General features: G+C 37.1%; 1 protein-coding gene across 2 annotated transcripts in view; it reads left to right on the forward strand.

Annotated features, from left to right (window-relative positions):
- ATP23 (ATP23 metallopeptidase and ATP synthase assembly factor homolog) overlaps window positions 1–11,949 on the forward strand; it is a 31,948-nt gene extending 19,999 nt beyond the window's left edge. Inside the window, exons 5-6 of one of the 2 annotated variants that reach the window (XM_053716745.1) lie at window positions 6,413–6,496; window positions 9,616–11,949. In XM_053716745.1, the coding sequence (XP_053572720.1) occupies window positions 6,413–6,496; window positions 9,616–9,819 (288 nt within the window). In that variant the 3' untranslated portion in view covers window positions 9,820–11,949. The remainder of the gene's footprint in view (window positions 1–6,412; window positions 6,497–9,615) is intronic. The other variant, XM_053716746.1, reaches the window with a different exon arrangement.
- Window positions 11,950–17,475: the final 5,526 nt, after the last annotated feature.

A 17,475-nucleotide genomic window follows, 5' to 3' on the forward strand; every position in this document is an offset into this window, starting at 1 on the left:
AATTTTAAGTATCATTTTGTTAGTTATACATTTTGTTTTAAACAAAAATTTATGCTGGAACATTTGTAAAAGTAATAGGTAATGCAGCTTCTAAATAGTTTTTATATTTAACCCCTTAACGACCGCGACATACCATGTACGTCGCCCGTCAAGGATCTCCTTGCTAATAATTGCGCAGTCTATTAGTAATGCAATCCAGTTCAATGCAGTTATTGTGTGACATGTGGCAGGAAATCCATATACTGTAGAGATTTTATTTAAAAAAAAAAAAAATATTTGATTTCTTTAATTTTCTAAACTAGCAATAAAAATGTGTGGTTACTAAATTTACAATTACCAGAAGTGACTGATGGAGTAAGGTGGAAGTGAAGTATATCCAATCATACTTAGTTATCAGTATTTGACTTTTTTGCCATTGTTGTTTTAGGAAAAGAATGAGGTTTGCATTGTAGTACTATAGCTCTTTGGCTATACAGAATCTACTAGAACCTTATCCATGAAAGCTTTGCATTCCAATTAAATTCTAATTTAATCAATGTATGTTAAATTTGCATTGCATAGGATAAGTAACATTTATAAACAAAAACTGAATAATATTGTAAAGTATTACTCTGTCCCCACGCGGCTTCTTCATAGTGCCACTGGGCAGGCAAAACTTCCTGTGGAGAACACTGGCATGTGATTTTCGTTTAGGATATTAAGTGTTTTTGAAATGTTTTGAGAAAAGTTTGCCACCTTCTAACTGGCGAGAAAAAACTGAGATCTTTGCGAAAATCTTTACAGAATTAAGTTGGGATTTGAGAGACAATTTCATATATGTACAAAGATAAAGCATCCCCAAAGCACTCCAAAATAATGAACACTAATAACCGGTCTAATGAGGTCTCATCCCACAAGAAGAGGGAATGTTAAAACTTAACTTTTAATATTATTAGGAGATAAAAAAAAAAAGACACAGTAAAAATGATGTTAAATTAAAAATAAACACCGGCATGTTGTGGTCAAGTAAGCAGACAATATCCTATATCAACCTGTCCAGAAACCATCAGAAATAATCAAATATCAGTCAAGTACAAAATGGGGAAACTATCCCTATTAAACTGTGTTACACAAAACAAAAAGGCCCCTAACTATGGTCTATCTAGGACTCATAAACCTCCCAAAGGAGCATAATGGGGTGGCAATCTGCTATGCTCACGTGTAACCCGAGTGCAATTACTTAAAATTCACTGGGTGTTCCTGTACTAGCCTAAGTAAAAAAACAGTATAAATCAAAACAATATTACAAAATTTGTGCGGTTTCTAAAAAAAAGACCATAGAGACCCTTGGCCAGGACCAGACCATGCCAGAAACGCCTGACGTATGTTTTGCACTGCTTTGTCAAAGGCCACCCCATTGTGCTCCTTTGGGAGGCTTACAGTGGGTATTGAAAAGAATCACCCCCCCACCCCTTGAAAATAATTAAATTTTGTTGCTTTGCAGCCTAAAATAAAGACACACCCTTTTTGTTTATCCAGTTGTATTTACTCAGTGAAACTGAGTGAAATATATAACACCAACATGTCAGGCAAAAATAAAGAAAATTAAAAAACAGAATCACTGAGTTAGAAAAAGGATCACCCCTCCTAAAATTACTTGTAAACTCAATCAGATGTAGCTAATCACCTTCTCAACGGCACACACAAAGCCATTTGACCTTCAACTGTGACCAGCTGTGGGCATATTAAATAGCTCAGCATGAAAATAGCTTTCCTGGAGCATCTCAGTCCATGGTAGTGCAACTCAAGCAAACAATCAACTATGGGTGGCAAGGCACTGTCAAAAGATCTCCAGGATAATGTTGTGGACAGGCACAAGTCAGGAGATGGATACAAAAAAATATCAAAGGCTTTATCAATGCCTATAAATTCAGTTAAGTCTATTATTAAGAAGTGGAAGGTGTTTGGTACAACAGACCCTTTCTTGATCAGGACTTCGCTCCAAACTAAATGAGAGAGCCAGGAGGAAACTGGTCAGAGAGTTTACCAAGAAGCCCACAGCAACTCTAAAGCAGTTGCAGGAATTTATGACAAAGGGTGGTCATTGTGTGCATGTGACAACAATATCACAAATTCTCCACAAATGTGGCTTGTATGGGAGGGTTGCAAGAAAAAAGCCACTCCTCAAGAAATGCCACATACAGTCATGACTAAGCTTTGCTATAACACACCTAGGAAATTCTGAGGCCACATGAAAAAAGGTGCCATGGTCAAATGAGACAAAAATTTAATAATTTGGCCTCAACACCAAACGATATGTCTGGAGGAAATACAATACAGCAACCATCCAAATAACACCATACCTACAGTAAAGCATGGAGCTGGTAATATCCTGTTATGGGGTGTTTCTCTGCAGCAGGCACTGGAGCACTTGTCAGGATAGAAGGAATAATGGATGGGGCAAAATACTGTTAAATTATTGAGAAAAATCTGCTGCCCTCTGTCAGGAAGTTGTCAATGTGAAGAAGGTGAATGTCCTTGCATTGCCTCCCTAGTTAGAGCCCAGACTTAAACACCATTGACTATCTGTGGCATGACTTGAAGACTGCAATCCACAAACGGTCACAATCAATTGTAACGGAACTGGAGCAGTTCTGCAAATAAGAGTGGGCAAATATTGCACAGTCTAGATGTGCAAAGTTAGTAGAGGCGTATCCCAACAGACTAAAGGCTGTAATTTAACCCAAAAGGTGGTTCAGCAAAATACTGACACAAGGGGGTGATCCTTTTTCCAACTCAGTGATTCTATTTTTGAATCGTCTTCATTTTTGCCTGACATGGTGGTGTTATATCTTTCACTTGGATGTTATAAGTTGCAGTGAGTAATTATAACTGGATAAACCAAAACTGTGTCTGTCTTTATTTCAGGCTGCAAAGCAACAACATGTGATTATTTTAAAGGGGGTCATTATTTTCAATACCTACTGTATGAGTCACAGACTACAGTTAGGGGCCTTTTTGTTTTAACACAGTTCAATGGGGATAGTTACCAATTTTGTACTTGACGACTGATATTTCTGAACAGGTTGATATAGGATATTATCTGCTTACTTGACCGCACATACCTGTGTTTGTTTACTAAACTGTCTAGAAACCATCAGAAATAACTTTTTACAGTTTTTTTAGAACATTCTTGATTTTTCCCCCTATCTTTTCAATCCGTTGTATCGTTTCTTCATACAATATGCAACTTTTTCCCCAAAAAAATATTTGTAAGATGAGCGTAGTAACTTATTTACATATTGGATATTACAAGTATTACACTTGTGTTAGTTAAATGGACAGTCTACACAAAAATGGTTATTGTTTAAAAAGATATATAATGCCATTACTACCCATTCCCCAGCTTTGCACAACCAACATTGTTAGATTAACATACTTTATACCATTTAAACCTCTAAATTTCTGCTCTATTGACAGCCTCTTAATCACATGCTTTTGTATTTCCTTTTCACAACAAGAGACTGCTAGTTCATGTGGGCTATATAGATAACGTGTTCATGCCCATGGAGTTATTTAAGTGTTAGCACAACACAGTACTAAATGCAAGTCAATAGATAATAAATATAAAGTCGTGATCAGGGGGCTGTCAGAAGATGCTTATATAAAAGGTAATCACAGAGGTTAAAAAGTGTATAAATATAACTGTTGGTTGTGCAAAACTGGGGAATGAGTAATAAAGGGATTATCTATCTTTTAAAACAATAAAAAATTATATTGTAGACTGTCCCTGTAAGCTATCTTTAATATACAGCACCTCTATTAACATAATAAAGTGTTTGCTTATGCATGATTTATGTTTAGATGTGACTGCTAATCTTGTTACTTTTGCTAAAAAAACAAAACAGATGTGACTTATATTCAGTCTAAGATGTCTTGTAAGATCACCTTTTGTATTCTCAATGATTCCTCAGACAGGCCTTCACGGGAAAAGTGAGGTACCAGGTCCCTACAGTAACCATAGTGACTAGAGTATACCTGCAAAGGCTACCATTATAAATGATATGCCTTGTTGCTCAGAGGCGTTGCTGGCACAATATGATCAAAGACTTCAAATTGTAGAGTCTGGGAACTGATGTGTGCTGCATAAATCTCAGGAGTGAGTCACTAGATCTAGCAAGTCTACTGGGACTTCCAAGATACACACATTAGCCGTAATAGAGCCGTCTGGTGTTCTAATATAATTGACAAATCTAAATAAACTAAAAAATCTTTACTAGATTAAGAACCAAGGTATCCTCTGCTATCTTGAAAATAAAAAAATTGAAGTATTTTTTGAGAGCACACTAATCCAAAGTAAATCAATAATGGACATAAAATGACTGTTTTTTTGAGATTACAACAATTTTCATTTAAAAAAAAGTATACAGAAATAAGAAATTATTGTATACAAGTCCCAATCAAATATTTACACATACAAATTACCACCACCAATAATAAATGTCCCACTTAGATGGTTCAAATAAAAAAAAATGCCTCAGATGTATACCAGGATCAGCTCTTCTTCCAAAGTAATATTCCAAGCACTAAAATATAACAACAAGAAGGAGCTCCAGTGGCACAGTATATCATATAAAGGGTTCCACTCCCAGACACATTCACACTCACCCAGAAGAAGGATACTAACAAGTCTGGAGCACTAATGAGTAGTGCAAACAATGCAAGCTGGGTGTCAAAGCTTTACTGGAAACAGTATCAGGATATTTAAGCTCAAATAAAATTACACTCAAGAAGCTTCAAAATGTAAAAAAAACTCCTAGTAATTTCAAATTGTTATTTATTACAAGTAAAATAATAAATAATAAAAATAAATAATAAAAAATAATAAAATTACAAGATAATGTGTAAGATAATACAATTACAATCAACATACACATTTAAAAGTAGTATCCGAGATGCCCACTAAGAAAACTCAGCAACACATGCCTGGCTAGACTTGTGTCAAACTTATGGTTGCCATCTCGGCCATGTTTTCCTGGACACTTATGAGTTACACATGCTGCAGGGTGTACAGAGGGTGACATGCACTGTGCACCTGGACAACACATGAATAGTGACCCTGGACGGCACACTTCATTTTCCACCCTCTAGCATGTGTAACTCATAAGTGTCCGGGAAAAATGGCTAAGGTTGCAACCCTAATCACACACTACATGTTTCAGGGTCCCGACCCTTCATCAGGTGTCACACATACAGAGTTAACCCCCAACAACAGCCACAGCAGTTTGATGCAATTAGACTGCCCTTTATAAACTATCTCTGCTACTGTCCACAATTGGTCTTCTCAGCAATATAAAGTATAGGTAATATATAGATTTTGTAAGTTAATAAAATTGTTTACATATGTTATTGTCTAACTAAAAGCTACTATGTTTACAAAACTCAGTACTGAGCTTAAAACATGTAATGCAGTTGGTAAGCGAGCCAACCAAAGCAACTTAGCTACTTTTTAAATTAGCTGAAATAATTACTGATTTTTATAGTTCATTTATAACTGAAGTGTATTCCTGTTGACTTATTTGTATCAGTTTCCAAATGTATTGCAACTGATATTGAGCTATTCAGACTGTAAGATTTAGAGTGCCATGTGTTGCACAATTCTAAAGTTAGCTTTTTCTGAATAATAATCACAGCATTTTTTAGCATTTTTTTTTTCACTTTTTCTTTTGATTTTTAAATTTTACCGCTGTCATTAAAGCTGAAATGTATCCTCCAGGATTCAAAACCCTGACATACTACAGTACCAGGGGTCGCTTTTTACAATTTAGGATCTAGAGGGTGGAATTGTGTATATAAATATATGAAGAATAACCCAAAAAGTTAGGAGCCAGGGTTAAGATTCTAGAAGCCAGTGGCTCCCTGGCTTCTGGTTTTGTCGAGCCCCATACTATATATTTTGATTGCTTGATCAATACAGGAGCTCATTTATATATGAGCCTTACTGACCTCAGCAAAGGCAATAAGATCAACTTTCATGGCTTAGATAGAGCATGCAATTTTAAATAACTTTCCAATGTACTTCTATTATCAAAGGTAAAGTCATAGGAGCTCAGGAGTGTGCATGTTTCTTTAGAACTCTGGCTGCAGTGTTTGCTACAGTGTAAAACTTTATTGCAAATACTGCTGTATTGAGTGCTAAATACACATCTACCCAGGTTTACTCACTTTTCAACAAATGATATGAAAAGAACAAAGCACATTTGATCATAGAAGCAAACTGAAAAGCTGCATGTAAAATTGCATGCTCCATGGGAACCAGGGACGTTTCTAATTTTGATTTTACTATCCATTTACTAACACTTGTAATATTCTTTATTAAAGAAATATATATATTGTTGTATGCTCTGCTTCATTTTGTAAAATTTTGTTACAGATAAGGGCTGCTAATCTAAGTGGTGACTGCTCACTTGGTAATGAGCTTACTCGGTTTAAATTTGGTGTTAAAGAGCATCACCAGGTAGGTAATGCATAGAACATTACTATTTCTTATGATTTTTCTCACACAAATGTAAGTTACTTTTTGGATAACGGTTTACAAATCTTCCCTATACTTGACATAAGCCTTCAAATCCTATTATTTCATGTGAATCCGCTAAGGGATTTACACTTTAACTATCTTCCCAGGTACCTGCTACCCAAACGCTCCCATTTTACCTTTAGTTCGGTAACCCCTTTCCCCCAATTTTCATATACCAATAATGACAGACACAGATTTGGCGTTAGAAAAGGTCACATTTATTAAATTCAAATCTAAATTATGAGAAAAATGAGCGATCCTCAACTACTAGGATAATAACATATCCTTAATCCAATTTGGATTTGAATTGATAACACAATTCATGCACCAGCATGACGAGAGAACTGGGCGTCCCCACGTAACCAAGGAGCGTGACCGCGCGCAACTCAGGGGCGTCAATTTGCTAGTAACGGGCCGAAAGGTCTGCAGACTAGGAGGGCTTGTGGGTTTGACCGACAGACCAATACCCCGCCCCTGTACCCTACACACCTCCCCCCATTACTGCATTACCCACGTGCCAGGACGCCCACTTCCCGCCGCGTCATGAAATAAACCACTAAAAACGCCATGATTTCTCTATGCCATCCACCAGCTCTGACCGACAGACCAGTAGCCGATTTCTTGCTTCGTGGCGAAAAAACCCTTAAGGGGCGCTACACGGGCGGTCTTATTCAGAGTGGCGGAAACACCACAGCATTTGCCCTTAGCCGTGTCGCTTGTAATCGCTCTTGTGTGTGACCTCTTCCTTGGGCTAGGCTTTGTCGTTTCTAGGGAGGGAGGGAGGGAAAAAGAAAATAATTATTGTGAGCTCCAAACATTGTGCAATCATCTTTATAGACAGTTAATCCCCTCAACTCCTGTTCACACCCCCTCTCACCATCCTGGCCAATCCCTGTGCTAGCCTATTCAGGATCAGCTAGTTGCATCTTATCTACACTGCCCATCCCTACTTCTATTGTCCTGCCATAGCTGTACTATTCAAAGGAGGGGGCTACTCCTAGCCCCCAACCCCCTAACCTTCCCATTCAGTAAAGTCAATTTCCCTTAAGCTGTTCCTCTCCTATTTTAGTCGATACACTTTGCTTCTGTCAGTTGTCAGCACATACATAGAATTGTGACTGCTTAGCAATGTTCCATGAAATAATTGTCTATCGAGGGATTGCATTGACATCCTAAAAATGCTAGAGGAACAAGGGTTGTTAAGCGCATGTCTCCCCCTCCGTGACCAGTTATCCAGCTCTTCATGCTTTACATTGTGCTCTATTTTCTTGTGACGTCCTAAAGTACTGTTAAAAAATGTCAACCAGAACTTTATTTTTTAATAACTTTAAAGGGACCACAAATGTGCTAGGTATTTAGAACTATTGTGCACCTTTTGTACAACAAATATGACATTGATGCTGTTTAAATTGATTTTGAAACTGTCAGGAAGTGCATGTTTATGAATGTCATGCCTCCCTAGGGACAGCTTTCTCATTGGCTGATGAGGAAAACTGCTAAACCTGTATTTGGGGAGATATTTATTTATGTTCTGAAAGTAAATGTGCATAAAAAACATAAATGTAATGCACTTTATATTATGCTAGTAACAAGTAGCATGAACACAATTTGCTAACACGAATAAATCAAAAATGCTATAAAAGTTACTTTCTGTCATAAAAGGTACTTGAAACCCCAAATGTTTCTGTCATGATTCAGAATTTTAAACAACTTTCCAATTTACTTAAATTGTCACTTTTGCTTCATTCTCGTGGTATTCTTTATTGAAGGAGCAGTGCTGCACTGAGGGGAGCTAGCTGAAAATAATGGTCAGCCATTGACCAGAACCATATATGTGCAGTCACCAGTCAGCAGCTAGCTCCCAGCTCCTGGTGTATGGTTTTCAACAAAGGATAACAAAAGAATGAAGCAAATAACATAAGTACATTGAAAAGTTGTTTAAAATTGCATACTTTATCTGAATCATGAAAGAAAAATGTTGAGTTTCATGTCCCTTTTTAAGTGCACTTGGAAAGCATAGGCATCTTTTCACACTCCAGGTGCTGACCTGTAAGGATACAGAGACAATGGTTGGTGTCGGTGCACAATGTATGTGCATGGTACAAACAAACCAATCAGAAGCAATGTATCCTCCTAGATCAGCACTGGGGTGTGTGGTAGATACTGGTGTCAGATTGGTGCAGACTTTATCAAATAAACTAAAACATTTTATTGAAATTTTGACATTTTTTTTATAGAAAAATGTAAAGGATCACAAAAGTAAAAGTGAAATATTTATGACCATTTTTAATTTACTTCTATTCTCAAATGTATTTTGTTCTTTTTGTATTCTTTGTTGAAAAGTATATCCCAGGTAGGCTCAGCAACAGCAATGCACTTCTGGGAAGAGATTCTTGTCGTGGGTTTGCTCTGCTTGGTCCCAGTGGTGCATTGCTGCTCTGGAGTTAACTTCCAATGCAGCATTGTATTCCAAGAGAGCAGGAAAAAAGCTTAATTTAGCTTTGCTACGTTTAAAAGTGTTCTGCTCAGAAGGGGAAAATGATTTAATTGAAATGAGCAGAATACGCATGTCTTTTCAACCTTTATCTTTGTATTGGCTCAGGTTAGCTGACTGGGGTAATGCTCACATTCATATTAGTGCGTAGGATTGAAAAAGTAGGTCTAGTCATTACATCTGTATTAGCTAAACAGACCTGTTCTTTAGGCAGTTGTTGAATTTCTTAAACATTAAAGAGACCTGAACTTTTGCCAGTAGGATGGCATTGTAAATTAGCCATGTGGGGGCAGTGTAATATTTTCTAATAGTCTATCATTTTCTGCTATCCAAAGCACAAATCAATTGCATAATTTAACATAAATGCATTTAATTTCTGCAATAAAAAAATTGAACATTTTCAATATTAGCTCATTTTAGCTTCATATTGGCTAACATTTAAGCCGGGTAGTCAGTAAAATCAGCTGGGGGGTACACCTGCTAAAAAGTTCTAGGGGAGAACACGGGTGTGTGTTTGTAAAATAGTACGTTTTTTTAACCCTTTTTTTTTTTTTTTTTATTTTAGGTGTGTGTCCGAGACCGAGCTCTTCGTTCTATATTGGCTGTAAGAAAAGTTAGTCGAGAAGATGCAGAAAAGGCTGTGGATGAAGTTTTTGATTCCTGCTTTAATGATCATGAACCATTTGGTCGAATTCCTCATAGTAAAAAGGATGCTAAATATGCCTATAGAGATTTTCAAAATCGAGACCGATATTATGCAAATCTATGAAAAATAAATGACTACATCTTATGAACACCGAAGATCTGGATCTGTGTTATTGATGACAAGTTTGTGTGTGTTCTGACTCTCCCAGATACATCTAAGCATTTAAATATAGCTGAGGGAGTGTTGTAATAAGCAGCCATTTACACCTGAAAAGATAAGGGCCACACAGGAAAAGTAAAACTCCAGTGAGTCCTTGATTAACCATCTGTAGGCATTCTAATGGAGAGTTTGGTTTGTTGTGTTAAAAATTGAATACATACAGTGGGATATTTTTTCAAAAAGAACAGGCTAACATTGAAAGGTAAAACCTCAAGTTCATGAGTTCCTGTCCCAACTTTGCCTCAATTGAATTATTTAAAAAAAAAAAAATCAGGTGTGTTGTTTGGGTCTATTCAAACTGACAGCCGGAAATTTCCATTACACTAGTGATAAAATATATTGCAGGAGACAGGTACAAGAAGAAAGAAGCTTTTTGTTTTCTATCTTTAATATTAAGTGGACTAGTAACTATCTCTCGCTGGCTGGTAAACTAGTGATATTTTCTCATCCCTGTATATAAATTGTACATATAAGCCTTACCCAGTTAAAGGGACACTGAACCCAATTTTTTTTCTTTTGTGATTCAGATAGAGCATGCAATTTTAGGCAACTTTCTAATTTACTCCTATTAGCAAATGTTCTTCATTCTCTTGGTATCTTTATTTGAAAAGCAAGGATGTAAGTTTAGATGCCGGCCCATTTTGGTGAACAACCTGGGTTGTTCTTGCTGATTGGTGGATAAATTCATCCACCAATAAACAAGTGCTGTCCAAGGTTCTGGACTTTCTTTTTCAAATAAAAATAGCAAGAGAACGAATAAAAATTGATAATAGGAGTAAATTAGAAAGTTGTTTAAAATTGCATGCTCTTTCTGAATCACAAAAGAAAAAATGCGGGTTCAGTGTCCCTTTAAGCAAGATTGTACTCTGCTATTACAATACCAGATCAATTTTCAGCTTTAGAATATTAGGCATTTGTTTTTAAATCCTCACTTATGTGTGAAACTATGCCACATTTGTGCCCTGACTAAGTACTAACCAGTCATTTACAGCAACGTTTCTCAGTTCGAGACCTCAAGAAGCCCAAGCCAGATTTTAAAGCGTTTCCCTTCTAAGGCTGTTCATTAGTTCAATCATCATAACTGTTTCACCTGTGCTCGGGTAGGGAAATTATTTAAACCTGGTCTCTTATGGAGTCCTTGAGGGCTGGAACTGAGTGACACAGCATGTGCATACAGTGGTATAACATCAAATTATTCATTAGATGGATATTACACAGCTAAGGTTGATACAGAATATTCTTTAATCAAGCACACATGACTGAGTAATTTGAAATCCTGATCATTCACCATTTCTTCCAGAATAATACCTATTGAAAATGTTTGCAATCAGGCCAAAATACATAACTTGTAGCAAGTTTAAATATGTTTTGTGAAATTACTTATTTTACTATCAACAAAAAAAAAAAAAAAAAAAACATTTTGCTCTAGACATACTTGTGTTAAATCTTCTACAGTTTAAAAAAATGCTTCAAATTAGAGCCAATCAGCGTAATTAGGTATAATATTCAGCGGTGAGACAAGGTAAACTAAAGCCATAATACATGTTAAATTTGAAAACCTACAGGTGAAGACTGTTGCTTTCAAGGCAGTCAACTAGCTCATTCTGTAGCAGTGTCACAAAAAGGCTACAAGACCATCTCATTGACTTTTTATTGAGAAGTCATATGGAGCTAGCACAAAACTGCATACATTTTGTTCCTTTGTAGCTCTGTGTTGTGAGGGGTGAGTGTAGGAGAGCAGTTGTTGGCTTTATTATGAAAAAGGGCCAATGGGGTCATATAGGGAATGGGCAAATCTGTTCTAAAACCAGTGTTATTCTTCCTTGAAACTTTATATCATCTGCATTTTGGAAATGTGGCTAAGAGTAAAGAGCAGTGTATAACTTATTATGTGTTTGTCTTTAAGGTGTATAACATTGTTTATTTTATGTACTCTGAAATTAGTGCTTTCAATCAACTTAAATATTTCAAACTGTAAATAATGTTTTGTATATTTTATAAAAACAGATTATTAAATTGAAAACTGATTTATCATTTCTGTGTACGTTATAATTATTTAACTTTATAAACAACTCCTTTTTTGTTATATATTCATGGAAATGCTAGGATTGCTTTTCTCTGTGGTAGTCCTGATACAGGGCACCTTCTAAAAACACCAAGATGCACATGGGTATCCTGTTGGAATGTACCCATATGAAAAGAGACCTTCACAATGCTACAGTATAGAAGTTACAACATTTCACGTTTTTGATTTTCCATTAAGTGCTAAAATTAGGACTTTTCTATCTTTGTTTTGCATTTGAATGTGAACTTTCCACTCTTGTATTAATTTAAGGGTTTTTAATCAAGAGACAGATGGATAGATAGATTTATAGATAGATCAGCCTTAGCCAGTTGACTGCAACAAAAAAGTTAAGGCTACTAAAAATATCTTATATAGCCGCCACACCAAAACTATATATGGGAACTTTAAAGCTCTTTTTACACTATGGCAATTATCCGTGATCATACTACAATGGCCATTCATGCATTATATCTGGTTATAATGTGGGACAGTCAAGACAAAATCAAACTTTAATCATTTAGATAGAGCATGCAGTTTTAAGCAACTTTCTAATTTACTTCTATTATCTAATTTGATTTATTCTCTTGGTATCCTTTGTTGAAAAGCATGCCTACATAAGCTAAAGAGCAGCTATGCACTACTGAGAGTTTGTTACTGATTGGTGGCTGCACACATATGCCTATTATCATCCAGTGTGTTCAGCTAGCTTCTAGTAGTGCATCAATGCTCATTCAACAACATATACCAAGAGAATAAAGCAAACTTGAGAACAGGAGTAAATTGTAAAGTTGTTAACAACTGTATGTTCTATCTCAATCATGAAAGAAAATGATTGGGTTTCATGTCCTTTTAAACACAAAATACTTTGTATGTATGTACAGTATATGTATGTGTGCATATACACTATATATAATATATATATATATATATATACACACATCTATATATATATATATATATATATATATATATATATATACACATATAACAGCAATATAAAATATGGGGAGGCGAAAAGTGGGTTTAAAAACCTCCACTAAATCCAAAATGTAGAGAAAATAACTAATTGTGTAAACCTTTTACAAATCTAGACAAGTCAGAAGACTTGCTTTTCACACAGAAACTCTCTGATTACAATCGCCTAGATTTAGAGTTCTGCGTTAGCCGTCAAAAGCAGCGTTAAGGGCTCCTAACGCTGCTTTTTACCGCCCGCTGGTATTTAGAGTCATCCAGGAAAGGGTCTAACGCTCACTTCCAAGCCGCAACTTTTCCATACCGCAGATCCCCTTACGCCAATTGCGTAGCCTATGTTTTCAATGGGATCTTCCTAACGCCGGTATTTAGAGTCTTGGCTGAAGTGAGCGGTAGACCCTCTATCAACAAGACTCCATCCGCAGAAAAAAGTCAGTAGTTAAGAGCTTTCTGGGCTAACACCGGTTTATAAAGCTCTTAAGTACTGTGCTCTAAAATACACTAACACCATAAAATACCTATGTACCCCTAAACCGAGGTGCCCCCACATCGCCGCCACTCTAATAAAAAAAAATTTAACCCCTAATCTGCCGACCGCACACCGCCGCCACCTACATTATCCCTATGTACCCCTAATCTGCTGCCCCTAACATCGCTGACACCTACATAATATTTATTAACCCCTAATCTGCCCCCCCCCCCCAACGTCGCCGCTACCTACACTTATTAACCCCTAATCTGCCCTCCCTAACATCGCCGACACCTAACTTCAAGTATTAACCCCTAATCTGCCGACCGGACCTCGCCGCTACTCTAATAAATGTATTAACCCCTAAAGCTAAGTCTAACCCTAACACCCCCCTAAATTAAATATTATTTTAATCTAACGAAATAAATTAAATATTATTAACTAAAGTCTTCCTATTTAAAACTAAATACTTACCTGTAAAATAAACCCTAATATAGCTACAATATAACAAATAATTATATTGTAGCTATTTTAGGATTTATATTTATTTTACAGGCAACTTTGTATTTATTTTAACTAGGTACAATAGCTATTAAATAGTTATGAAGGTTCCTTTAAGTGACGTCATCCAAGATGGCGTCCCTCAAATTCCGATTGGCTGATGGGATTCTATCAGCCAATCGGAATTAAAGTAGGAAAAATCTGATTGGCTGATTCAATCAGATTGAGCTCACATTCTATTGGCTCTTCCGATCAGCCAATAGAATGCGAGCTCAATCTGATTGGATCAGCCAATCGGATTGAACTTGAATCTGATTGGCTGATTCAATCAGCCAATCAGATTTTTCCTACCTTAATTCCGATTGGCTGATAGAATCCTATCAGCCAATCGGAATTCGAGGGACGCCATCTTGGATGATGTCACTTAAAGGAACCTTCATTCGTCGGTAGTCGTTGGTGAAGAAGGATGTTCCGCGCCAGAGGTCTTGAAGATGGAGCCGCTCCTCGTCGGATGGATGAAGATAGAAGATGCCGCTTGGATGAAGATGTCTGCCGGTCCGGATGTCCTCTTCTGCCCGGATAGAATGAAGACTTCTGCCGCTCCGGATGTCTTCTTTTGGTCCATCGGATGAAGAGTTCGGCCCGGTTGGGTGAAGACGACTCAAGGTAGGGAGATCTTCAGGGGGGGTAGTGTTAGGTTTATTTAAGGGGGGTTTGGGTTAGAGTAGGGGTATGTGGGTGGTGGGTTGTAATGTTGGGGGGTGGTATTGTGTTTTTTTTTTACAGGCAAAAGAGCTGATTTCTTTGGGGCATGCCCCACAAAAAGCCCTTTTAAGGGCTGGTAAGGTAATAGAGCTGTTAACTATTTTAATTTAGATTAGGGTAGGGATTTTTTTTTATTTTGGGGGGCTTTGTTATTTTATTAGGGGGCTTAGAGTAGGTGTAGTTAGCTTAAAATTCTTGTAATCTTTTTTTATTTTTTGTAATTTAGTTTAGTTTATTTAATTGTAGGTACTTGTAGTTAATTGATTTAATTTATTTATTGATAGTGTAGTGTTAGGTTAATTGTTAGGTTAGGATTTATTTTACAGGTAATTTTGTAATTATTTTAAGTAGGTAGCTATTAAATAGTAAATAACTATTTAATAGCTATTGTACCTAATTAAAATAAATACAAAGTTGCCTGTAAAATAAATATAAATCCTAAAATAGCTACAATATAATTATTCGTTATATTGTAGCTATATTAGGGTTTATTTTACAGGTAAGTATTTAGTTTTAAATAGGAATACTTTAGTTAATAATATTTCATTTATTTCGTTAGAGTAAAATTATATTTAACTTAGGGGGGGTTAGGGTTAGTCTTAGCTTTAGGGGTTAATACATTTATTAGAGTAGCGGCGAGGTCCGGTCGGCAGATTATGGGTTAATAAGTGTAGGTAGGGGCGACAGATTAGGGGTTAATGAATATAATATAGGGGTCAGGGATGTTAGGGGCAGCAGATTAGGGGTACATAGGGATAATGTAAGTTGCGGTGGTGTACGGAGCGGCAGATTAGGGGTTAATAATATAATGCAGGGGTCAGCGATAGTGGGGGCGACAGATTAGGGGTTAATAAGTGTAAGGTAACGGGTGTTTAGACTCGGGGTACATGTTAGGGTGTTAGGTGCAGACTTAGAAAGTGTTTCCCCATAGGAAACAATGGGGCTGCGTTAGGAGCTGAACGCTGCTTTTTTGCAGGTGTTAGGTTTTTTTTCAGCCCAAACTACCCCATTGTTTAATATGGGGATATCGTGCACGAGCACGTTTTCCCAGCTAGCCGCTACCGTAAGCAACGCTGGTATTGAGAGTTGAAGTGGCGGTAAATATGTCTGTACGCTCCCTTTTTGGATCCTAACGCAGCCCTTCAGAGAACTCTAAATACCAGCGTTGTTTAGAAGCAGCGCTAGAAAAAAAACACGCGTAGCTAACGCACCCCTTTGGCCGCAAAACTCTTAATCTAGGCAACTGTTTCCAATGCAGCAAAGGATTCTAGCCTGGTTTTTAAGTCTGCCTTAAAAAGCAGGCTAGAAGTAAAAAAGTGAGTCATTGTGAACCTCATTTGCATATCTCACCCAGAAACCTTTGCTGCATTGGAAACAGTGTAATCAGAGTTTCTGTGTGAAAAGCAAGTCTTCTGACTTGTCTAGATTTGTAAATATTTTACACAATGAGTTATTTTCTCTACATTATATACTATATATATATATATATATATATATATATAGATATACAGGGAGTGCAGAATTATTAGGCAAGTTGTATTTTTGAGGATTAATTTTATTATTGAACAACAACCATGTTCTCAATGAACCCAAAAAACTCATTAATATCAAAGTTGAATATTTTTGGAAGTAGTTTTTAGTTTTAGCTATTTTAGGGGGATATCTGTGTGTGTGCAGGTGACTATTACTGTGCATAATTATTAGGCAACTTAACAAAAAACAAATATATACCCATTTCAATTATTTATTTTTACCAGTGAAACCAATATAACATCTCAACATTCACAAATATACATTTCTGACATTCAAAAACAAAACAAAAACAAATCAGTGACCAATATAGCCACCTTTCTTTGCAAGGACACTCAAAAGCCTGCCATCCATGGATTCTGTCAGTGTTTTGATCTGTTCACCATCAACATTGCGTGCAGCAGCAACCACAGCCTCCCAGACACTGTTCAGAGAGGTGTACTGTTTTCCCTCCTTGTAAATCTCACATTTGATAATGGACCACAGGTTCTCAATGGGGTTCAGATCAGGTGAACAAGGAGGCCATGTCATTAGATTTTCTTCTTTTATACCCTTTCTTGCCAGCCACGCTGTGGAGTACTTGGACGCGTGTGATGGAGCATTGTCCTGCATGAAAATCATGTTTTTCTTGAAGGATGCAGACTTCTTCCTGTACCACTGCTTGAAGAAGGTGTCTTCCAGAAACTGGCAGTAGGACTGGGAGTTGAGCTTGACTCCATCCTCAACCCGAAAAGACCCCACAAGCTCATCTTTGATGATACCAGCCCAAACCAGTACTCCACCTCCACCTTGCTGGCGTCTGAGTCGGACTGGAGCTCTCTGCCCTTTACCAATCCAGCCACGGGCCCATCCATCTGGCCCATCAAGACTCACTCTCATTTCATCAGTCCATAAAACCTTAGAAAAATCAGTCTTGAGATATTTCTTGGCCCAGTCTTGACATTTCAGCTTGTGTGTCTTGTTCAGTGGTGGTCGTCTTTCAGCCTTTCTTACCTTGGCCATGTCTCTGAGTATTGCACACCTTGTGCTTTTGGGCACTCCAGTGATGTTGCAGCTCTGAAATATGGCCAAACTGGTGGCAAGTGGCATCTTGGCAGCTGCACGCTTGACTTTTCTCAGTTCATGGGCAGTTATTTTGCGCCTTGGTTTTTCCACACGCTTCTTGCGACCCTGTTGACTATTTTGAATGAAACGCTTGATTGCTCAATGATCACGCTTCAGAAGCTTTGCAATTTTAAGAGTGCTGCATCCCTCTGCA

The sequence above is a fragment of the Bombina bombina genome, chromosome 6, assembly GCF_027579735.1.
Source record: "Bombina bombina isolate aBomBom1 chromosome 6, aBomBom1.pri, whole genome shotgun sequence".
In the NCBI taxonomy this organism is placed as follows: Eukaryota; Metazoa; Chordata; class Amphibia; order Anura; family Bombinatoridae; genus Bombina; species Bombina bombina.